The sequence below is a fragment of the Lissotriton vulgaris genome, chromosome 4_1 (assembly GCF_964263255.1).
Source record: "Lissotriton vulgaris chromosome 4_1, aLisVul1.2, whole genome shotgun sequence".
Lineage (NCBI taxonomy): Eukaryota > Metazoa > Chordata > Amphibia > Caudata > Salamandridae > Lissotriton > Lissotriton vulgaris.
The window spans coordinates 774,363,488-774,389,816 of NC_141691.1; the positions used below are offsets into that span (position 1 = coordinate 774,363,488).

The following is a 26,329-nucleotide window of genomic DNA, read 5'->3' on the forward strand; positions in this document are numbered from 1 at the left end:
TTCCCATAAGATGACCCCTGACTGCACGGAGCCTGAATTTTCGGCGAAGTAAACCTTGGTGTCGGCCTGGAGGCCCTGAAGTATTGTGTGGTTTTGTAGGTCCCATGGTGTCAGTCTCCAGCCCCCCCCCCCCGTCCGCGATCGCGGCCTACCTCCCAGTCGGGCCAACAGCGGCGAGTGGTCAGAGATACCTTGTGCCAAATAGTCAGCTTCGTCGTCAGTCCCTAGGGCGTGTCGGGGAAGGAAGACATAGTCTAGTCGTGAATATACGTTGTGCGCCCCTGAATAGTAAGAATAACTTTTCGTGCTAGGATGTAGCAATCTCCAGGCATCTGTCAACCCCAACGTTCCTATGGTTCTGGCTAGAGGCGTCGTGTGGGAGACGTCCAGTCGTGTCTCTGACCGGTCCGGGGGGTGGACATGACGTCATTAAAGTCTCCGGCCATGATATGCAGTGAATCTGGCGTGTCCAGCACTATTTCTGCCATCCAGGTCAGAGTCCTGGCCTGTTGTTTTGGGGGGCATAGACCGAGACTATAGTGATCCGCTGTCTCATTCATGTTCCTGTCACCCCTACATAGGTCCCCTGTGGATCTATCCAAATTCGAGTCACAGTAAACTTTTTAATCAAAATAGCAACCCCCCGGGACCCGGATGCGTATCCAGCATGTGCTAAGACTTTATAGGCTCCTCGTGCTAAGAATCCACATTTTGTGCTCTTAAGATGGGTCTCCTTGAGGCAAACTATGTCTGGGTGCAACAGTTTAATATGTGCCATCATCAACCCCCGTTTTATCTTGTCCCCCAAACCGTTTACGTTCCAGGTGAGCAGCCAATAGGGTCCCATCCCCTCTATACTCTCAGAGGCATCGTGGGTATCTGCAGCAGTCACATTGTAGTAGTAGGTTTATGTATGTCATGGGCGGGTATGATTGAGTGTGTGCCCGGATGCGTGGAGCTGTATGCCATATGCCAATCCAACTGAGACCTGAACACAGAACAACTTTCACATAACCCATAACCCCTAGTAATTTCCTCCCTCTCCCAACCCACCCCACCTCCTCCTCCCCGATGACCCCCTCCCGGCAAAAAACACATGGAGGTAGACTCTAGGGCAGGTGGAGGTCTGTCGCCCTCCCTCAGGAATTTTAGTTCACAGGTTCCAACTCCTATGGGTACCCCGGAACCATCAGGGTCAAGCCCCAAAGAAATAATACAAAACTAGAAAGGAAGAATCAAGGCAAACAAAATCAAGTAGTGAAAAAGTGAGAAACAGAACAAACAAGCAAGGGGAGGGGGGGTGGGGGGAGAGAGGAGGTGGGGAGGGGGGTGTCCCACTTGCGTGCTCCAGGCTTGTTCCATCGTCTCTTGGTCGGCCAAACCGGTCCTAGCTTCATGAATTAGAGTCCAGGGGGTCCCCCTGGGAGGCCACATCTTCTGGCATCTGTCCTTTCTCCAGTTCCGTTATTTCCAGCGCCAATGGGTGCAGAGACTGTTCATCCACTTCTTCCCCCTTCGAAGAGGTACACTGCAGATCTTCGTCCCCCTCGGAGCGTGTTTTCCCTGCCAGACACTGGAAGCGAGATCCCGAGGCTCGCTGGGAGCCCAGGGAGGCCGCGCTTCAATGTCTTCGTCTTGTATGGCCATCCGTGTGATACAGGGTTGCAGCCAAGGAACAGGCTCGCCGCCCTCGTCGGGAGCTGTGTGGCTTAGGTACCACTCCAGGGCCCCCAGCGAGCCCGTCCAACTTATCGGCTGTTGAAGCCCCAGGATCCCTCCGGGTAAGCGTTGGGCGCTCCTCGAGCCAATGCCATGCCTCCTCCGGGGTTTGAAAGAAGAGCGGCTTGCCCTTATGAATCCCCTTCAGTTTTGCTGGAAAAAATAGCATGTATTGGATTTGGAGGTCTCTTAGTTTGGATTTTACTGAGACATAGGAGTGTCTCTGCCTCTGCACTTCCTGACTGTAGTCCGGGAAAATCATTATGTAGGCATTGTCAAGACGAATCTCCCCTAGTTTTCTCGCCTCTCGGAGTATCATATCTCTGTCCACAAAGTTTAGGAAACGGGCAATGACCGGCCTAGGTCTCGCTCCCACTGGCGGTTTAACCAATAACGCACGGTGAGCCCTTTCAATGACGAAACAAGTTGAGAATGTCTCCTTGGGGAAGGTGCGCACAGGGATTCCGCCATGTTGGCTCCCTCGATTCCTTTTCTATATCCCACAAGGCGGAGGTTGTTGCGTCTTGCCCTGTTTTCAGCATTGTCCACCTTCCACTGTAGTTGCTTATGGGAGGACTGGAGCTCCGTCATTCCTTTTCTCAGGTCATGTATTGTGTCCTCCGCATCACCTAGTCGCGTTTCTGATTCTGTCACTCTTGCTGCCAGGTTTCGGAGGTCCTGTTGTAGCAGAGTTACTTCTGACCCCACCGCACCAATTTTGTTCTCGAGAGCTTCGCGGGAGGCCTGTATTGCGTTCATCAGCAAGGCTGTGTCCGAGTGGGTGGTCGCAGAGACTTCTTCCTGCGGAGAGCCAGCCTTAGTATAGCGGTCCAATGTCCCCTGTCTGGGAGGTTTGGGGTCTTTATCCCTTGGCTTGCAAAAGTTGCCTCGCTGTGTAGCACTCACCCCCAGGTATCTCTGTAGTGCAGTGTCGTTCGGGCCCGCGCCTCAGCCCCCGCTCCCAGGCCCCTTGATTGGAAGATCTCCCTATATGCTTGATCGGAGCACAAACGCAGAATCCCCCTGAGTGAAGGAGGCGGGGGGTGAGGGGGGCAGAGGGGGCAGCAAATCTGGGTGCACACAGGTATCTCAGCAGTCTCAATTAGCCGGGTCTGAAGCTAAAGCCAAAGGGGGGTCCTGGGCCCGTACCTTCCAGGCAGCCCAGTCTCGCCCAAGCAGGTCATTCACAGCTGCACCCACACCTGCAAATCACTCTGTGTGGCTCGCCAGTCGGCAGTGTTGGGGACCACTGTGTGTTGCTGGGGGGCCTCTGCTGGCCAGGCACTCCTTCGCGCCACCCAGGCCCCAGGGTGTAATCCTACCTCTGTCCGCCGCGTGGCTCGCCCCTGTCCCCCTTGGTCGGGGTGCGCCCCGATTCGCAGCAAGCTCCTCTCTATATTTCTCTATATTTCCGTGGACCTCTCTGCTTGGTCCCTCGTAGTGCCTCTCCCCCTTCCAATCACTGCCACTAGGCCTCAGCCCTCATCAGCCACCTCTCCCAGCGCCTCCAGGCTGGCCTCCTAAGGCGGTGTCAGGGACTTTTTGGCGCGGACTCACCCGCTGCAGCCTCGGGGTAGGATCCCAGCGGGGGCTCCGGTCGCTGCAGACAGGCTCCTCCGTTAGGTGCAGGGCGCGGCGGCCGCTCCGTGGCGCCCCTCAGTGAAGCGCCGTCCCGCTGTTCTTGTCGGGCGCTTTGTCCGTCCCTCCTCCAGGTCGGATGTCCGGAGCAGCGCCACAGCTCCCCAGGCCTTCCGCACTCCCCTGTGATACCTCAGGTGGTGCGGAAATGCGTCTCCAGGCTCATAACAATGCCGATGTTCTCTCTGGTCTCCGGCCGCCTCTCTGTCGTCCTACTGCTCGTCACCAACACAGGCCTCCGCCATCTTGAAGGCCGCTCCGGGGACCACGCACCGACCAGTGCTGCAGCGGATTGTCGGCGATCTGTGCCCTACCCACGCTGCCTGGTGTCGTCGGAGTAGAGGTAGGACCCCAATGATGTATTTACGTCGATTTTAGGGACCGTATGCCGCCAGTATGTTCGTCGGATAATTTCTGCCTGTCGGAGCAGAGTCAAGACACGTCTCACTCGGCCATGTTGCTGGCCACGCCCCCGACATTTAAGTAGGATTTAACTCTAATCTCGAAAAGGATGCTCACAGACCCTACCCTACATACAGTAAAGTTCAGAGGAACTCCTGGGAAAAATTTCAGGACTTTTTCAAACCTATCCAAATGCTTATTACTAGCTGGCAGAATGGAGAGGAAAAAAATGCAAATTTAGCCTCCATTAACTCGAACTTTAGGCAGTGAAAAGGTAACTTTCTAAGATGCATTTTTTCCTTACTATTTATTAAAAGTCAGACTTCTCCGCTAAATTAAATTTTCAATAACTTAAAAATGGTTGTTTAAATATTTTTCTAGCTATTCCCATTCCTGAGATACAATATTAAGGCTTTAATCTGTACTCAGGTTTTCTATATAGGCCAGCTAGGCCTGCCCGAGTAAAACCAGCTTTTGGGTGCTAGTTACTGTAAGGACATGCTAACATTACATTTCTTCATGTCCTGCTTTTAAATGCCATGCACCTGTCTTGTGGACAACTAGGGGTGTCTTATTTATATTTAAAAAGGAGGTTTTGATGTATTTTGACAGGTTGAATTGAAGATTAAACACTAGTACAGTCTGACTACACAGGGTAGGCTCATGCCCTGTTTGTACTGTTGCTGTAGTGGATATCACAATAGGTTCTATAGTCCACTGATGACATCTTCTATCATATACTATGTTCCTATGTTCTTATAGTTATGTTAACTATACCAATTAGGAATATGCAAATTCGACCATGTATAAAGGGGGCATAGGCCCTTTACTTCTGATTCACAGGGGAAAAATGCTCAGATTTATAAAACCAGCAAAAATATGGGGCCCAGCAAGAGGTGAAAAATAAATCTGAGGTAACCATGCAGAAAAGGCAAATGTCCTACAATGGGCACTCCAGGATGAAGGCACCAAGTACTGAATATCCTCCAAGAAGTAGGAAGCTAATTTAGTGATTGTGGTGCACATCACTTCAGTAGGACACTAAACGTGGCAGTTCCCACAACGTACCCAAGTCCATGAGCTTATCTAAAACACTGAAGATTCCAGTATCTTTCAAGTATAACAGCTGCATGCTCACCTGGGCCCAGGGGAGATTCACTTATTTATTCCACTCTTCTTTTTTCTGTCACTTTGTTGTGTTGTAGGACGCGGGTGATAATGAGATAATTAAATACTGGATTCGATTTTGACATAAGTATTGCTCTTTTAAGTGGAAATGTTTCAGTGTGGGCAGTAGGTTGATCAAGAAGAAAAGAGTATCAGGAGTACGAAGCAGAAGCAGCCATTTGGCAGAACTACAAACATCTTAAACCAAACAGAGGGTCTCAATCTAACCCGGAGGGAAATAGAGCTCCAAAATACTGTGTAGTAAAAAAATATTTATTCCCTTCGGGAGGTAAATAAACACAAGTTCAAACACTCACTTCACTCAGTCAGGATCTCACACTCAATGGTATGTATATCATACTGTTTGGGAAATACTCAACAATGGAAAAACCAGTTATCATAAAAATGTACAATTTTATTCAGCATACAATATAAATATAAATCAGTATACATTTACATTAAAACCTAACACAATACATTTATGTTAAAAAAACACCTAATGTGCATAAGGAGAAATATAGACCCAAGCAATAAACTTTGTCTTGGTATTGTTAATTTGGACACTTTGTGGTCAACATTGGGAAGTTTTTCATATCTTATACCCAAAAACTAGCTGACAACTCCAAATTTAACCATTCTTTAGTGTGTCGACGCGTTTCGGAAGCCCTTGATGATTTTGGCCTCCTTCTTCAGGACAATGTTTATAAATTTCTCCACATTCAGTCTTTCACCTAATATATATATAGAATGTCGCTATTAGTAAACATTTTTTAAATAAAACTTATACACTATGTATAAACAATTTTAAACTAAAAACAATCTGCTTTTTATGTATTACAGTATCCAAAAACCTAACAAGGCCATTGCTATATATTCTGAATCGGTACCATCATGGTTATACGAACATTTGTGGTCTTGTTTAGTGGCTCGTTTTTTTATATAGACCTTCCATTAGTATAAAGCCAACCCTACATAGAACCAAAGGCTATGTTTATTTCCATATGTCTCTTAGGGACCGCTGGTCATGGCAGCAATATAATGACATTTGATCTGAATATACCAAGTATTTTTGTACCAAAAACATTTATTAAAAAGACCCTTCATTAAAAGTGTTTTTTCCTTTTAATTCGAGCATTTCCCAACTTAGTAGCAACTATACATTTCATCATACAGTCAACACTCTTACACCATTCAATGCTGAATCATCAAATTTGAATATAACTCACCTATGCTAATGCATCTGGGTGAATAGAAAATATATTCGGATTGTATCTTATTTGGGATCATGTTCTTCGTAACTTTTGATTTCCCAAACTGGTGATGGATATAAATAAATAAATACAACCTATTAATACTCCATACTAGTTGGACCATAAAACGCCTCTTAATTAGCTGCAGTAATCTATTGTTTACCTGAGAAAGGCTGTTATGGGCTTAGAACGCGGTATTTCATAACACTATTATTTGTGTCTGTAATAGGATGCCCTCGTGCTGCTCCCAATTAGGGAAAATAATAATTGTAGTTTGTTAAAACCTATTATCGGTGCGAGCTAACCTGATTTTGTCTCGCCTTACAATACAAGATAATTACCTTGTTGCTCTTTTCTGTCTTGTATGTATTCGGGTCCCTTTTATTTTGTTTACGTTGCAATTTTCACCTTATTGTTCTAAAAGAAAAATAGTAACTATTTAACTCTTATTTGTATTTGTGATGGCGGATGTAATGTTATAAATTCGTACAAGCTCTCACCTGTTGTAGGGGACTCTTATTCCGTGATAAAACTGTTACATCCGGGTATTTAAATGCTCACGGCTGCAGATTCATAAAATACAAAAAACAAATTTTCCTAAATTATTACTGGGTTTCCTACTTAGGTTTAGCGTCATTATTTAAACAAATGTGTACGTTTTCAATAAAATCGTCGGTTTAAATCTCGATTTAATGGGGTTTCTTACATTATCACCAATCAAGTTACTGCCGCGGTAGTCGTTTTACAAAGCGTGCAGTGCTATCCCAAACATTTTTAACTGACTCCGCTAACCGACTTTGTTACAAGGGTTAAATGCAACCACTCGGGTTGCGTGATTAACGACACAAATCTAGTTGCCGGTACATCAGGTTACAAACGTACCTCGTATCGTCGCCTGGCAGGTTTTTAGTATAAAATTGTTTATACATAGTGTATAAGTTTTATTTAAAAAATGTTTACTAATAGCGATATTCTATATATATCAGGTCAAAGACTGAATGTGGAGAAATTTATAAACATTGTCCTGAAGAAGGAGGCCAAAGTCATCAAGGGCTTCCGAAACGCGTCGACACACTAAAGAATGGTTAAATTTGGAGTTGTCAGCTAGTTTTTGGGTATAAGATATGAAAAACTTCCCAATGTTGACGTTGACCACAAAGTGTCCAAATTAACAATACCAAGACAAAGTTTATTGCTTGGGTCTATATTTCTCCTTATGCACATTAGGTGTTTTTTTAACATAAATGTATTGTGTTAAGTTTTAATGTAAATGTATACTGATTTATATTTATATTGTATGCTGAATAAAATTGTACATTTTTATGATAACTGGTTTTTCCATTGTTGAGTATTTCCCAAACAGTATGATATACATACCATTGAGTGTGAGATCCTGACTGAGTGAAGTGAGTGTTTGAACTTGTGTTTATTTACCTCCCGAAGGAAATAAATATTTTTTTACTACACAGAACTACAAACACACACAAACACCCCAGCACCTACAGAGATGCAGCTATAACAACAAAGATAAGATTGACTTTTATTTCCTTTATCCAGCCCCCAATTTTTATTTTATTTTAAATGTTAAAGAATAGAAAAGCAATGCACTTTGTGAAAGAACAGTGCAGCCTACATGTGCAGCTGTTCTCTGGGATGTTGGCAGTACGGTACCATCTCCCAACATCAAACACAACAAAGCTACATAAGCCTTCACCGACCGAGCTATTCCAAATCTGTGGTTAATTTTCTGAACTCCTTAATCAGGTTTGTGTTTCCTTGCAGTCACTGAGTCTGTATGGTGTACGAGTCTGTATGGTGTACTATTCTGGAATACCTCCAGATTTTTGTGGTTTCTGCACACCAAATCTTATTAGATCTGTAAAAATGTCTTCTAAGATGTTAACCACTTCTATTGGGTCTTCACCAGTTACTGTTTCCTTACCCGCAATGCACTTAGAGGAGCTGCAATGCTTACTATAAAACATGTTTAACAAACCTGTGCTTATCTTCTTGCAACAAACGTCATGGCTATTTACATTCTCCTTGGACGACCAATAAGAAAACAGCGAAACATGTCCTACTGGAGAGTGTGCAATGGTGTAACAAGAGTGTATGGTATTCTCTGAGCTATAACAAGCAAGAAAGACAATCAGAATTAGTGTTTCCAACACTCAAATCAAATTAGGTGTTCCTTATACAAGTGTACATGTAATTAAAACAATAATATAATTAGTATGAACCAATAAGACATTGCTTATCCAAGAATAAAATGCTCACTGAAAATGAGAAAAGCAACCTTCAACACATTCTAAGAATTCAATTCAAATTGAAATCTGGTTTGGGGAGAACAACAAGAGAGAGCACCAGCAAATCCTCCAATTTGCCTCCTTATATTCATAGATCCAAACACATTTAAGTACAGTGGTACTAAACCCATATCCCTTTCTACTAAAGGGAGTACATCTTTGGCTTCCAGGGAAGTCAGTTGAACGTTATTATACATAAAATGGGCAGAACACACACGCACTTTATCTGTTAAGTAATTCTTTGCGATTGGCGAATAAAATATCAAAAGTCCTGTGAACCTGTTGTAGTTTTCAAATGAAGCAGCCTGATTAAAGAACAAGACAAGTAGTGTCAACACGTTAATTCCCACACTCTAACTTTTTGAAAGGCCCAAAATCTTGTACTACAGCAAGACGTGCTTAGAGCTCTATAATCAGAACGATGTTTGGAGGTATAATTTGTACTGCTTTTGTTATGGCAACCGAGCAAGGGTCATCCTTCTACTACTAATGATCTGCTAATCCAGTCCCAGTAACCTTGAAAACCCAAAAAGTTACTCATATCAGCCTAATCACCAAGGCATTCCTGAGTATGTAAAGTAGTACGTTTACATGCCTTTGTGAAATGGTCCAAAACATCTTAAATGGAAATATTTAAGTACAAACAGAGAGGACACTCTGTCACTTTACTAATAGGAAGTTTGAACGTTTCGGGGCTGACTGACAAAGGCATACAAGACTATAGAAAGAGTACTTGTGTAGTAATACTGCTGGTATTCACAACGTACTCAAATGATTTTGTGAATTGGTCCCAAATAATAGTAGAAGAATTAAGTCTTAAGAAAGGATGAGTTTTAGGAGAACTTTAATTCTTTAGAGCAGGATTGGATATGTCACAATGTATGTGGAACATGGAGTTTAACCCCTAGACAACTTGTATTATGTCATTCAGATACTAAAAAGTTGAAGACTCTCATACAATGTGTGTTTTTGCGCTACCCATTTTTCTTTTTATAAAACTAGTTTAGAATCCAAACAAAGTAGCCCATCCATCAGGGTTGTATAATGGAATCGGAGATATATTGATTTTTAACTCAGTCAATTCATTTTGGTGAGAAAGCAACCACACTATCTCTTGTTGACGAGTACAATAAAAATGGTTTATTTTGTTCTCACTTTTTGTAAATTTGTTTGCGCCAAAACTTAAAACGTCAAACAGAAATGGGAACAAGACCAGAATATTTCAAATTACTTCACTATTCAATTTTCGCAGGGCTCGTGAACTTTTTACACTTGTTAACCAATCATGCAATGAGTCAGGCATTCCCTCGGTCTCAGCATTTTTACTCTAAGAATCTTCATGTATTCTACAGACACCTTATTGGATGTGGGGCATAACCTAAATATTGCTCTTTTAGGTGAATATCTGTTCTACAATGTACTTTTTGATATTACTAATCTGCTGGGCCTTTGCTTCTTATATTTCGGTCAACTGACTGTTCCCTTTTTGCAGTGGCAAACATGCAACAAACCCCCCCCATGAAGTTCCACTCAGATGTATATTAAGACAATAAAATACAACATCATGCAGTGCTCTACTTCGCAAAGACCATGGACGGCTTCATACAAATTCATTCTACTTACCGTATCCCACTGAAATGCATGATACTTAAAATAACAGCAGCTTTTATGAAGAAGAGGATGAAGAAATCCACCAGTTCTGCAATAAACCTTTGCACCAGGGATGGGATGACATATTCACGACCTGCAACAGAAGAAGATAATCACTGACAGCTTCAGAGAAGTGAACACTGAAAGTCTGGTCAATCACACTCAACATTATTGGCTATAAAAATGTTGCCCAGTAAAGAAAAAACACATTTTCTGTTGCAGACTCTAAGAGATTATATACAAAAACATGCATTTGCAATGCAATAGGTCTCGCATGTTTGCAGTTTAAGATATTGACATTGTAAATGGCAATGCCCTTTATTAATGTTTTGGTTTTCAAAGTATAAATAAAAGGCATTGTCATTTACAATGCCAATTGCTTAACACCTTGGCTGCTAGCAGTTTTCCCGTCCTGTGCTGGATATTCATATCTTACATTATTCATGACGAGCTCAGCTCGTCATCAGCACAGCTCAACCGTGCATCATGACGAGCTGAGCTCGTCATCAGCATCGAAAGGGTTAAACCAGCGTAAATGCGAGACCTATTGCATTGCAAATTTTTTTTTTTTCTTAAGCTCTCCTTGAGACCGCATTTGTTTTTTTGCTGTTTCCCTAGTGTGCTTCTCCTTCCCACTCGGTATTGCTCTCTTCCTCATGAGCTTCACCCACTATCTATTATGCGCTTGCCTCCCTATGCCTTTCAACCCCACTCCAGGTTGTTTCCCTCACTCCAAGCTCCATGTTGCTTATTTGCCTATTTGTCGCTCCCACCCCATCGGACTCCAAGCTGATCTCTTTCTCTCGCCCATTTGCTTTTCTCCATAAAGCCCCCATCCACTTACCCCTCTGCACCCCCACACCTGCCCCCTTCATGTTGCTTCCACTTCCAGGCAGTAATCAGTTTGAAACTGCACATATTTCAGCTTTTTATTCTGGTGAATCTGCACTTCAGTGAATTATTGGAATATCAGTGGTAGTTTGCTTCAGTGAGTCATTCCTTTCTTGAGGGTAGCATTAGAAAAAGGAGAAGAAATCAACGTTCAGGTGGCAGTAAATAAAAATGTGTTTTTGGATGGACAAGTGATTGCTCCTGGCCTGATTCCGCATGAGTGAGTAAAAGGTCCGAGACTTATCGTGACATCTAGTCATGTGGTAATTAGAAACCGGGGTCGAAGTTGAAGGAATCTTTGTAAGGAGGATGTAGCCGTGAGCTGTGGAATATGTGAACCCTCTGCAACAGAGATGCACGTTGGTCCCGCTTGAGTTTGCCAAATGAGTGACATTTCACATACGTCGAAACACTGTGGCATATAGATGAACATTTCTGAAAATGCCAACGGATGTGCCAAGTACATGAAACCCAGTTCTGTAGTAGTTTGCTAACAGTTCTTAAGAAATACCATTGTATTGTTAGATGGAATCGGTGTGCGCTGTGGCTTGTGATTCATTCTCACATTCACAAACGAGCAGGAAGTGACATCTTTGCTTAAATGTTCATTATGGTGAAGGAAACGTAATTCACATGGCCTCTTTTTTTTGAAACCCAATTATTCCTTTTAAGAAAAAGTGCCCGGAGTTCTGCATCATAACTCAGTGCTCTGACCAGATGTGTAGACCGTAATAATGCTGTTAACAGACTGCACCATAACTACGGACTCGGGCAGCTTTGTTTGAAAACACGAACACGCTGAGCTGCAGTATCGGTGACCCAGTATGCGCCGTCTGCTTTGGGGAAAAAACTATTTGCTTCAATTAACAGAAAACAGGCCCATGCATCTCAGCAGCTCAGGCTTTGAAGCATGGAAGAAACAACTGTAGCTCTGTAGGTTAATTTACCGGAAGCCGCAATACGTGTGCAACCTGCAGTCACCGGTTTAAATCCGAGAAGGTAGGACGCAACCTTACATTTTACATTAATATAATTGTTTGAAGTATACAAATCTGTGTTTACGATAAACAGGTATTACCTTCACCGTCCTCCTTCTGTTTATTTGCTCCCTGTGAAATGGATCCAAACAAGAACAAGAAACGTCCCCAGCACAGACTAGTCAAAATAGGTCCCGATACACAGACCTACGCAACCCCGATGGAAACCCCCGTGCAAGAGACTGGACACATTCAAACCTCCACGGTGTTTATCTCCCTATATTTACGCACTAGCCCAGAGTATAACCCACAGCCCCATCCATCCCCAGCAGCCTGTGCCCTCCAATGTCAATACTGCACGTATGGTCTGAAAACAACAGGCTTCTATTGACGGGCTCCAGCCTGCGCCCATGGTTAACTGTTTCTAGGCCGCCCTCTGGTGCACGCGACTCTGCCATGGATATCCCAAGCCCCACTCCCCCCCTCCAGGTCAGAGAAGCAGCCCCTGATGGAGACCAGACGGCTGAGATCACTTACCCTGTGCCGGCGGGACTGTGTCTGTGGCCTCCTCCACCTTGGCGAGCTGGGGCATCATATACTGAATATGTGGGTGCACCCCCAAATCCACCTGCTCGGAGACCGTGGGACAGGCGGACAGGCGGATGCAGTTTAGGCGCTGCGTCATCCTCAAACAAGTCGGCCTGGAGAGGAGAACAGCCTAAGAGACGCGGGAGGGCATGAGCGTGACGCCGTGAGCGTGCACGTTGGCGTTCCCTGCGGCTCCTGCCATTGGCGGCCCTGCAAAGCTAGAAGCGCGTTCACAGACCGGTGTCACAACACAGAAAGTGAGAATTATCACAGCATGAGGCCCCAAAGTAATAATTATCACAGCATGCCGAGAGGCGCCCCATGCTGCTGGAGCACTCAACTGTGCATTAATTATAGTTGAGTGCTCCAGCAGCCTGGGGCCCCTGTTGATATGCTGTGATAAGTGGGGTCTCATGCTGTGATAATTGTTACTTGGGCGCCTGACGTGCTCCGCATTAATTAATGCGCACAAGCCGATCCACTGTGAAGCGTGTTCACAGACCTGAATCGGCTCGGGCCCATACTAGAATCGGCTTGTGCACAGGTCTGTCTCCAGGTCGGTCTCCCTTGGAGGCAAACACGGCAGCTATAAATCTCGTTGGCGGCAGAGCTTCGCGCTGCAACGCCTGCGAGACCTACAAATGGTGGCACTCACGCACTCTGAAAAGACATTCTGCATGCCAAGACCATTGATTTTTGTTGCCTTTTGGAAATAAACACCCACTATGAGGACTGTTTTCTGAAAAGCAAAAATAAATGACGAGGGCAAAAAACTAATTTAATAGTGATGGAAATGCAGCTGCGCAGCAGCGGATACATTTTCATCAGCAGGGCGATCTAAAAGCTCAGGTGGAGATCTCCAACATGGCGACTAATGGAAGCAAAGGCCTCTCTAACCTACTGGGCCGCTAGCCATGGTCTCAATGACCCCCACAGGGATTAGCAAGTATGTTTTAGGATTGAACTGAAGGCACAGTATTCTCTGTTTACTACTAAAAATCCCTATGTGCTATCAAGGAATTATGATTTTGAGGGGTGACCCTCCTCAAAACATTCTTAGAGATTGTGGTCCCATACACCCAGTGAGTGTTAAGTTTTCTAATCCGATTTTTGGAAAGCACTGCACATTTTTTAATGAGTATACTGGAGTGCTATATTTGGAAAAGTCATGTATACAAAGAAGATAGACCATTTTGAACAAGCTAACAACACATTTCATATGCATATTATGCATACTTGAAATTAAATGTGGTTATTAAGATGCAAATAGGAGTAGGGCTAGAATGAAAACTGAAACTGCTCTACGTCTTCCAAAACTATCCATAACATATTTCTCCTTCCTTATTTTCTCAAACTCAATTTACTTTTGTGAAGCGTCTTACAGGGATGTTGGGCTCCAAAAGTCTTGCTGGACAAATGCAATAAGTTTTCGTATGCCGGACACTGTACTCCTATCACTGTGCCTCACACCAATGCATCAGTAATAACAGGCTTTTTGGACTTCAAGGCAACTCTCCCTATTTGATGAGAGGTGGGTAATGAGATAACAGTAACCTTTCCAACTTTTTGGAGGACAACTCTCCTTCTGCTTACCACTCAGTGCCAAAAGATCTTTAGTCTATCTGGTAAATCATTAGAGCAACACAATGTGAGGGGAAGCGGACTAGTGAGACTCCATTTTGTAGGGGAAGCAGATTTTCCTCTAGGGATTCTTGGCTTGGGATTGATTTCCAATCCCATCTTTGATCCTCTCAATTAGAAAATGATCAAATTGATTGTTGCCTACAAATGCGTCATGCCATCACCCAAGAAATGAAGGGGATACTGTAGAATTTAATCCACTCGAAGTCAAGCTCGCGATGAGTGCAATTGGTGAAAGAGGAGTTTTGCAGCCCTATAAAACTATTGTGGATCCTTTTGTCGCCTTAAGGGAGGACTTGACAGAAGATGCGGGAGGTATGCCCAAGGAAGCTTGTTAGGAAACCCTTATAACACCTCACAAAGTGGCCATCTTCTTATATACCACTAACGCTAATTTAAATATCTTCAGAGGGTCTATAATACCCATCCTAAACTGTACAAAAGGGCAGGAACTCCTTTCCAACATGCCCACGATGTATCAATTTATCAGCACATTCTTTCACACAACTTGGAGCTGCCAGTATGTCCAGATTGTCTGCAGGGGAGGACTATGACATCTTATCATGGACTTGCAGCTGGCAGTTCCCAGAAATTCCCCAAGTTAGCATTTCTGCTTGCCATGTAGGATATAAATGCAGCCGGATATGGAAAATCACTACAGCACTTAGGGTTGGCTGTAGACGACGCAACACAACAGTGGAGGGCAGAGTACCTGCGAGGATAAACAGGTGGTTGTTACTTGAAAAACCTATCTATAATGCAAGGGCTCCCCACAGAAGATTCGGAGCTGTGCTGGCAAAACTTGCATATGATATAACTAGGGTGGGTGCAACCATGTGTGGCAAGGTGAAACTCATGGGAGGGCCGTGCTTCTAGCTTACCCTTCTTCAGATGGCATAGCATCTGTTTGAATGTGTAGCTCTATTGTTTTTCTGAGTGTTGGATACATACTACTGATGATTGTTGTGGATTTTAAATCGGCTATTGATTTCCCCGCAATGCTAATAACAATTACCTATAAAAATGTCAATTTTGAAAAGTTTTTCTGGACACAGAGTATTCAGAAGAATATCTACTCCACTCAAGGTTAATTGCTTTGACAAATTTTCTTTAGCTGACAATAATAGTGTATATTCACATTTTCAGGGGACAGCTCCATTAAGCACCTACTCACCTAAAAGTGGAAGCCTTTACTGTTTAACTACAGAACTTGTGATTTAAAAAATACATGAATACACAACTATCAGCAATACTGTAAGAAGGCTAAGGACTACTTCACCTTGGAAAGCAGAGAGTGAGAGGCCCTCTCTTATTCATGCACAGTACAGTGCCATTTATACAAACGACGAGGAGGAAAGGCACACTTTGGAGAACAAAAGGCTGTAGTATGGTGCTTAGGGAACAGTAGAGTTCTGCAAGATCACACAGGTGCTATACAAAGACATACGCATGGCTAACTTCATGCATTGAATTCAATTAGTCCAGTTCAAAGCCTGGCCACAGTTTTCTTTCTATTCTTGGGAACAGCCCTGCTGAAAATTCACCTGGAAACTAACCTCGAATTAAAGGACGTAAGGTTCAGGCAACTCAAACAAATAAAAATCCACATGCTTGACGATTGTGCCTCGTGTCTCTAACATCGACAGAGTCCAATGCGAGGATTGTAGGATCCAAAGATTAGGATTAGTCAGTAGCGACGACCAGATAAGAACATAGTGAAATCTACAGCATGTTGGCAATTATTCCTGGCATATTCAGAGAAGGTGCAGCCTGATAAATGTGCTCCTAAGTAGGCACTGCAACATAGTGTTCAAGAAAAGAAATTAAGCATGTTTTTTCTACAAGTAGAGTCTACCTTCAAGGCAATATGGGGAATTTGCCTGCATTCTAACCTGAAATCCTTTCAAACGGTGAGCTCCACCACACATTTTTCAAAATGCGTTGGTTCTAAAGCAAATAGGTCTTAAGTGAAAATATTCTATTTGTTCTCGAAATGGCCACCCAGTGCAATATTTCAAAGTAGCAGAAAACCATATGTGTATTTAATTTGGTTACATTCCAGACACAAAGCACTTGATGCACAGTAAGAAAATATTTGTGACACGAGAGAAGCCACAATCTTCTCCACCAGGAAAATGGCCATCGAAAATCCAACACCAGTAGAAGTACAACCAATTTTATAAACCACGCCATGACATAAACCAGGCTTTGAAACTGATGGGTTCTGAATGCTAATTTGCTCCTGGTTATGCTAACTTCGCACCTGATAAGCTCTCTAATTGTGAATATCAAGAACTGCCATCAGCCCCTAGTAGTAATTTTCTACTTATTAGGTCAGAGACTAATAGTTGACAGAAGAAACTTTGCTCTTTGGGTCCACTTTACAAAAGTAAAGGTGTAATTCTGTTTGAGTTTGCAACATCTGCGGAACGGTTTGCAGTGGTATTCCTATAAAAAGCAAAACAGAAATATGGGTTCACTATTTAATTGAACATACACTCTGGTTTTAAAGGTTTAACTCTCTCTCATAAATCATCCCTGACATTTTGGTAATATACATGGGCGGCATATTTTTATTCTTACATACGAATCCATAAAACACCATCTATTCTACAACATACCTCTCGTTCACAAACACCGAGAACCTTTAACTACTAACAAACCTCTCCATCAACCTTCCAACTTTTCCAAATTAAAACAATCACAATACCACACAAGCTATCACAAACAATTTAACAATTCATTTTCCACAACCCAAAAAACCTGCAAAGACAAAGTCACATGCCAGAAGGAAACAAAAAAGCAAGGTTTCGGGATCACACTTTCGAACCACAACACCCCACACTTTACATAAATAAATAATCTCAGAAGTAACAACATCATGGCCCATCACAAAAAAGCTCCCCATACACACACACATATCTCGAAGTCCACATTTCTCTAACTACACAACCTCCATTCCGCCTCCAACAACAGCTACAAGCACAATTCACCGCCAGACCAGCAACATCAAAACACCCTATCCCCCTCCACCCTTATTACAGGACATGAAACACAACAACTAAATGCCTAGTGTGCAATACAAGATCCATGAATAAAAATTGCTTTAACATCTTTGACCTACTCTCAGAAACAATAGTCAACCTTACATTCATTAAAGAAACATGGCTCAGCGAAGATTCTCCACCCCTATGCTACAAAGCCATCCCTCCCAATTTTCACATCAATAACAAAAATCGTATTGCCAAAACTGGAAGAGTTCTAGCGGTCATAAAAAAAACACTACAAATAACAATCAATGAAAATCTCACTATGGACAGTTGGACTCCTTGATGACAAGATGTCACCCAACTTCAACTAGTACCTATTCCTTCCTTCTAATATATAAACCACCAGGCAGCAAAGCCAACTTATTACAAGATATCCTACTTGATACAGTAACTAGCACACGTCTGGGCCACCCAAACCTATACATTCGAGGAGACCTCAACATATGGTTTGACAAGAAGAATCTAACAGTAACCACAGATATCACAACAGAACATGAAGCTCTCACTCTACAACAAATTGTTTCTGGATCTCTAATGCACAGGACAGATACCTACAAAACCGCATCCAGAGTTAACCACAAAAAGAACACAACAAGGGTTAATAACATCAAAAGAATGAAAACACAACTCAACATAGTACAACGCAAATGGAGAAAATCAGGAGATGAAACAGAGAAAAGCATGCTCTGGCACTACAACAGAGCCAAGAACCACATAAAGACACAACCACTCCATTGCATAACTGAAGCAGACTGCCCTTCCAAAGAACTCTCTCAAACACAACTCCGCAATCCAGAGTAATTAAACACAAAAAAACATGATCACAAAACTTCTATGACACTATCTAAAATTAATTGATCTAAAAAATTACACAGAATGAAAATTACCTGAAGGAGAACACAGACAACAGCACAACAATGTGTGACCTAACCACCACAGAATGAAACACCAATAACCATACATCAATACATACCTTCAATATCCTGAAACAGAAAGATGTTCTCAAACTTATCATTGCAGACAGACCCTCGGGATCACCATCAGACCCAGTACCACCAAAAATCTTTAACCACATGGCTGCTAGGCGTTTTCCCGTCCTGCGCTGGGAATTGCTGTTTTACTTTATTTCATGACGAGCTGGCCTTGTCATCCGCGCACGGCAGGTAAGCGCCATGACGAGCCCAGCTCGTCATTAGCTTCGAAGGGGTTAAAGCTATCCTTCGCTCAACCTGAATAGGAGAGATAGCCAGATGCCAGCTCAAGTAGTCCTTGGTACAAGGTTCATTCTGAACGGAGCTCATGACCTCCTACATCAAATCTCTTCTCAAAATGAAAAACCTCACCCACTTGGATCCAGCAAACTACATTCCTATATCAAATGGACCATACTTATGAAATTCTTTCGAGAGAGCTTTGTTTACTCAGCTCTCTAATTCTATCAAACATTATGGCTCACTGTCAGACCAACAGTCTGGTTTCAAACTAGGTAGTGGAACAGAGTCAGCTATCATATCCATCTGGAATTATCTAAAACTCACAATGAACTAAAACGGAGTAGCTGACTTACTATTTCTGTATTTATATACTGCATTTGACACTGACCACCACCACAACTACTGAAAAGACTTAACAATAGGGGAATCCATGAAAATGCTCAAAATGGGTGCTTCTCATCTCACAGATAAACATAGTGTAGTTTACCGACCCTCTTTCATATCACCCTCTCACACACAACACTGTGGTATTCCTCAGGGGTCTATAACACCCCCTCTATTATTCAAAATCTACCCAACCCCATCGCAAATCTGATTAAACCATACAACCTCACCTGTTACAACTATGCAGCTGACAATCAAGTCATATTAAAAATGGATAAACCCATAGAACTGTACAATTCGAAACTTGATGACTGCCTTGATGAATTACCATGTAATGCTCATTACCGCAAAGACAGCGATTATAACATGTGGACAATGGCAAAACTACCAGTCTACTTCCACATCCCCTATGGAGTTTGAAGCCCCTCCGATAACCAAGAGAATTTATGAACCTAGGAGTAACCATGGATTCAGACCTATCGTTGATACCTGTTGCTAATACTCTCAAACAGTGCCTTCTACACAATGAAAACACTAAGTTGCATCTTCCCATACCTTGCATGCCAATATAAACTGAAAGCCATACTCACATTCGTAATCACAAAGCTTGGCTATGCCAAAACCCTATACCTTGGCACACCCAAATTCATTATGCGCAAAATACAACTCATCCAAAATGCTTCCCCGAGGCTTCTTCTCCTCCTTGACAGAGGACAATGCATGACCCCAGTCCTGCAATTGCTCCACTGGCTACCTATAGCTAGATGTACAACGTTCATGGCACTCTACATTGTCCACCGAGCATCCAAAGTGAAAGGATTGCTATACCTACAAGTTAGATTCAAACAATACAAACCAAACAGAACACTGCACTACCGGCTTGCACCACTTATCATACCACCATACCATATGAAATCCACAGGAGGCACTGCTTTCTCAGTACAAGCTGCCAGACTCTGGAACTCACTACCAGCCAGCATCAGAAACACCCAAAAGCATATACACTTCCGAAGACTTGCCTATTTCCTAGATAACTGCATCACCTGCATCCAGGCAACAGAGCCTAGAAAACAATCACACTCTCAAGCTCAATTTGCAGCTTACAACCCGCGAACTGCAAACAACTAAACTTGCAAACTGATTTTATTATGAAAGTAAGCAAAACAAGCATTGGCATAGCCAATAGGTCTCACCTTTGGGACCTTATGTGTTTAGCCAGAACTTTTGGCTATGTTGTAGAGCATTGTAGCTGCTGTGCATCATGTTGATATTCCTGTTATAACACCCCATCAATACTCCAACAAGAAGGTATACACAGTACGACGTTTCCCATAATTAAACATCTAAAGAAATAGGACAGAATCACTCACAGTGCAAGAATTCAACTGAATCCCTGTACCTGCAGTAGGATCAACAAAAAGCTGCTGTAATCTCCACAAAACAGTAAACTCCATAACCTTGTGGTATCCAGTAAGCAAGTGAACGGTCATGCAACACGTGAAATAGCATCACATGGCTTGAGACAAAAAAAGTGCAAGGCAGAGCAGATGAGCCATCAGGCTTTCTCCTGTTAAATAATCCAGGTCCGAACTCTGATTCAACCGGCTTTCTTACCAATCCACTTCTAGAAAAGTTGAATACATGTTGCTTTATAGATATTAAAAACTATGAAGCACACAAGAGGTGATGGGAGGCCACTTGCAATAAGTGATCGGCAGTTGAAGGCACTTAAATGCCACCCCCACCAACCACCACACCCTATACCAAGGGCAACAGGTACCAACTAACTAAATAGCAATGGATCACAGGGATGGACCGGTGTATGGAGGCAGAGAGGGTCTATACTGGCAGAAGTTGCCTGAGGAAATTTAATAGGGTTTCGGACAGGCCTACTGAGTATTATGTTCTGGAAGGAAAGGCTCTGGACATATAGACTTAAGCTTAGACCCACTCTGCTAGCTGTAAGACAAGGACCTCACACATTAACACATCCACGCAGGGCACCCTTCGCATAGTACACAGGGGTGGCTGGGATTGAGTATGTTATTGAACCCATGTGCTAATAACAAGGCGGTCTGTACTAATGAACGGGATGGAAAACAGAAAAGGTTAAAAAAAATCAATTTGGATGTTGCCTGTGTATGTTTTGAAAAGCACAATAAAAACAAAAAAACCCGCAATTACAGGAAGAAAAATCTTACAACAGCATAACAAATAAAATATCAGCATTCCACGGATGGAAAGTGTTGTCAGTAGCTAGTAATTCCTTTGCTGTGAATCAAAGATAGAAACCTGGTGTACTGCTCGTCCCAGAATACTAAAGAAATCCAGAGGACGCCAAGTTCAAATAAAGATGCTTAAACGTAAAGAGGTCATCGAGCCAACCAGCCAGGGTCACTGTTTAGGACACCAGCCTTCAACCTACACAACAGACTCAACAGCGGCAGCTCTAGGGACACAGCACAGGAGTCACCATCGGCCAATAAGCACAGTCCGCGCCTAGCACGCGCTAATAAAACGCATACCAGTGGAAGATACAAGTAAGCACAATACCCAAGTTCAAAGGATACACCACCTGATCACAGGGCAGTTGCTGCTGCCGCCATGTGCCTGTTTGCTTGGAGGCGAGCAGCAGCCCCACGGTGAACGCCTACCAAGAGGACTTCCGAGGTGCGCTCGGACGAAATGTGGAATGCGTGGCTTCGGGCACAGCCACAGCCATCACAAGGAGGGTGGAGCAGAGCCAAGCTCCCAAGAACCGGTGGGTAAACAGCAGTAAGGAGAAACCCCTCAGCAGTGGGAGGACTGAGAATGGCACGCCGGCTGGCAGAACAAGTGCTATTAACCACCACATGGGAAAACTAGACCAGGCATAAAGCATACAGTGACATAGTAGTCCCCAACCACTGAAATAATAATTCTTGTGCAGACGTACCCCTGGTTAATGCTCTTACAGTGAAGTTTGCCAATGGCTTAAATGAGCAGACATGGCCAATAATGTATGGTGTAGTGGGCGGAAGAAAAATTTGTACAACATCACTAGAACAATGGATACAAATGCTGGCTTAAAGCCTACATAGGTCAATTATGCATATAAATGTTAGCAAAATCTAAAAGGTCTGATGTAAAGGCAGCCCTGAAGAAAAGTATGAACCCAGTGCAAAAATCACTCAGCCTTAGTCAAGTAAAGACTCGTTTTAAAACACTTCAGTAGGGGGCAATCACTCAACTTGGTTATTTTTCCATACTTTGAGGCTGGAATGGTTCCATGCATTTAGAAGCACAAAATTGTTGCCCCACTGAGTAATCGAGGAATATTTGTATTTTTGTCGAGGCCCTTTGTCGAGGAACTCTGCTTGCATCACTGCAGCACAAAGGGCAAGAGGGGTATGCAAAGGGAGGGGCATGCAAAGGGAGGGGCATGCAGAGGGAGGTGCAGGCTGTGCAGCAGAGCCCCAAACTGCGGCTGAAGTCATGGTTGTGTTTTCTGTCACTTCCAGGTCATACCAGTCCGCCTGCAGAGAGGGCATGTGCCAGGGAAAGCCGCACATCAGCGTTGACGCTTCTGAAGAGCCTGAAGTGCAGAGTATTTTTGCTGCAGCGCTCTTCTGGCGGAGCTATTATTCAAACCGCTGGAAGTTTCTAGTGTGGGAAGCGGTATCACACGAAGTCATGGCTGCCAGCGCCAGGAAAGCTGCGAAGCCGGGTGGCGATGGCGGAAACGCAACATTTGGAGACCTCGTTAGAGAGCAGTAAAGTTTGAGGGCAGAGAGAGCGGAGCACATCCCTCCACCTACGCAGGTGATCCCGATCCCTTCTCCAGTGGGAATATAAACATCACATTTGGGGTACAAAGTATCGACCCCATAGCTCGAAGTGCGAGTCAAAGATGCAAATATCAACACAAACAACTCACCTAATTACCCCTTACATGGACCTGGACTTGACACGTAATTGGACAGAATGAAGAATTACTCAAACCTGTGTCCGTGTATGGAAGGCGGGTTCTTCGTCACTTAAAGCCAGGGATAGCATTCCCATGTCAATTATTTACCTAAAACGTCAGCACAGCTAAAACAAAGCAGCATTCAAAGAAGATTTAGCACAGATAATAATCAGATACAGCACTTAGAAAAGCAGCTAGGAAAACAAACAAGTGAGTGGTGTGCGGTGCACACGCTAATTAAATCAAGCCTGGAAGAGGTATGCGAGTGTGCTTGTGCCCACCGCTGCATGAGAAGACCGCCAACTGTTTCCAATTAACAGGTGCGATAATTGGAAACAGATGGCGCTCATGCTCGCTCCTGAGCAACCTTTGACTTTCTTAGAAAGACAGCACGCAAAGCACAATTACCAAGTGATAAAAAAAAGCATGTGTTTGGAATTTAAAAGCCCTTACTAAATGTGTTGCTGGGTAAAGCATGTGCGCTGGCTCACGCGAGACCTAAAAAGGACTGTCCTATGGTTCGTTGTGAAAGCAAGCTACAGGAGGTTACCCGTAAACCCAGAAGAGACCAGGGTACTTAAGTATAGCATGAACAATGTCTCAAAGGGTATCATTCGCAAGGCAAATAGTTAAAGAGCAGGATAAATTGCTGTGGGAAAGCATAGGAAGACACAAAAAAGTTTAGCGACACTGTTTTGTTAGAGGAAAGGAGAGTCGCTTTCCACATATATTTAAGTAGATCAAATACTCAATGCAGAAACTAATGAATTCACCTATAAATTGCACTGTGTTACATTGAATGCCATGTAACCTGTGAGGAAGTGCAAATATGCTTGTAAAAAGTGAACGGCAAAAGTGATACGGGGGGAATGTACAGCGGGAAGGAAGGCACAAACAGGATCATATATACAGTTAGATAGAATGTGATGCCTGTACAGTTAATACATTTTATTTACAAATTCTTCTGGGCAATCACAATCAAGGCGCCGTAAATTACGCTGTGGAGGTCGACCGGCGTTTCGGCCTTTATGCTAGTTGTGATAGCAGGAGTCCCTCCAAATCAGCAATGATTGCTCTACCACTGGGCACCCCATATCTTCAAAATGGAGATTAAGACCACCTACCACAATGAAATTAGCATCGTACAAGATCAGAGGGGGTAAACCTCTATCAAAGATTAAACATAGCTAGAGGCTAAACCAGGCAGGCTATAAATGAGAATCCCTGATAAGGTGACACTACTAGAAGAAGTCATACAAAAGAGCTACCTAGAAATAGCTCAGTAAATGAGCTTAGAAAAGACAGATTAAAAATAACGTCAAAATAAGCCTGCCCCCACCCCACCTGAGCCTGGTCTATCAAGCAGAGTTATAGCACTACCTAAAGGGAAAGTTAAGAGAATGTCTGGCTCCAAATTCTCCGACAGCCAAGTGTCCATTACAAAGATGGCGGCAGGAGCATAATCCAATATAAAATCATGAGTTTCTATTTTGTGCTTGGCCAAGGAACAACAGTTTAGAGAGCAGAAGGAAGCCGCGAGTGAGTCCGACAGCACACACCTTAAGGGTAGGGGCAGGTTCAGTTGGGGGCACATATCCACAACCATCGCATCTTAATCGAGCGCCACACAGATCCAATTTTTGCTGGCAAACATGGGGAGATCTAATGGGTAGCTACTTAAGTTAGACTGAGGAGTATTGCCTAAGGACTCTAGTGTAGGAACCAGGGGTCCTGGCCCCTTGGAAAAGATGGTTAGGAAATCGATTTTAATCACATTGAACCGTTCTCTAATACACCACAATAATGCTAATTATAATACAGTAGTGCTCATAATATCAGACTTCAGTTAACAATACTTAGTGTACTAAGCAAGCCGATCATATGCACATCTCAAATTGGATAGAATGGCGATCACTGATGCTTAAGCAGATTTCGATTGCTCATAATGCGAGAACCCACAACTCACCCGGTCATACATGCAATCATGCACATGGGAATGGGCGGACTCCTGGTCACCTGGCTTTACAAAGCTATACGGGAGCTCATGAACAAACCACTAGATGCGTTGCTGGCAACGTGGGAGGAGGAGCTGGGGCACCAGCTACATGAAAAAGAATGGGAGACCGCACTCAAATACCCCAAAAAGGTGTCCCGAAAGGCGCGATTTAAAAAACATACACTTTTACATATTACACAGAGCAGAACAAAAGCCAGGGCATCTTCAACGATTTTACCCTGCCACTCAGTTCCTATGTCCCAGATGTCAATCACCGAATGCAGACCTCCAACACATGTTTTGGACATGCCCCGCTATACAAACATATTGGGGCACTAGTCATGAAACGCTAAGGAGTCTGTCTAACATGAACACATGGGAGGCCTGTGCACTCGGAATGTTCCGTAGGTGGAACAAACCCAAAGTACAAATCCGCTTTGCATCGCTAGCAATAATAATAGCAAAAATAGGTATCGCTATGCACTGGCAGGCTCCTGTGGGACCCCCGATAGCAGCTTGGGTGGGAGCAGTGAGCAAATGGCCAGAAGAGGAGGCAATTAGGTATCAGGAAATAAAATGAATACGCAAACACCGCACATCCATGGAGTGGACCTTACTGGTACACCAATTCAAACAACAAACAACGCAAGGTGATACCAGCATATCACCGCAGGCCCCAGCTGGCTCACAGACCCAGGACATAGGCACCTGTACAAGACCTCACACAACTACATGTGCACCACGACGAGTGACAACCCATCCACACACTAACCAGATTAGCTAGAACAGCAGCGAAGGCTGGACAGGTTCCAGTGTGACGAGAACCCCCACACCCACAGACAGGAAACACCGCAACCCCGGCACCCCGCCTGACTCCTTTCTCGGACCTCATGACCACTGCCCCAGTTGAACAACCCAGTTAATAGTTCAGAACCACAACCGGTAGTTGGTACACCGGTAGTCAAAAGGAAGGAGTTGCATATTCATGTGTTCAGCCATGCATACTATTGTGATAAGGTATATTGAAATGATCATGCCGTGTTTGAATTGAGGTCCTCCCAGACAGACATCTGTAATCACAAATGTTTCATGTATTAATAAAAACATTTGACAAAAAAATTAAATAAAAAAACAGAAGCCAGAATTCATTTGAATTGGAATCCAAGAAATTCTAGACCCACATGGAAGTGGCCCAAGTTTTCTGCTGAGCAGCACTTCCCCTCTGGACCTCTGTACTTAAGCAGGTGACAAGATCATCTCCTCCCATTTAGAAAAAAATCTAAAAAGTATACTGTTCATCAAATCCCTCATATGCTAGACTCTACACACCTCCTCTAACAATTATAGTAAGTTATTCTGATCCCTGTAACCCCCTCCCTGCCACACCCTATCCCACAAAGAAAAGGAGATGTAGGTCACCAAATTCTGTTTGAGGTAAATCAGACTAAATAAATAAATGCAAATGTTATAGCATGCTCTCCTACAGGGTGATTATATTTGGTGACAACGT

General features: G+C 43.5%; 1 protein-coding gene across 1 annotated transcript in view; it reads right to left on the minus strand.

Annotated features, from left to right (window-relative positions):
* The window catches only part of FAM8A1 (family with sequence similarity 8 member A1), a 61,699-nt gene that overhangs the window by 14,177 nt on the left and 21,193 nt on the right, over window positions 1–26,329 (minus strand). Inside the window, exon 2 of the mRNA XM_086965114.1 lies at window positions 10,106–10,226. Coding sequence (XP_086821240.1) covers window positions 10,106–10,226 — 121 coding nt within the window. The remainder of the gene's footprint in view (window positions 1–10,105; window positions 10,227–26,329) is intronic.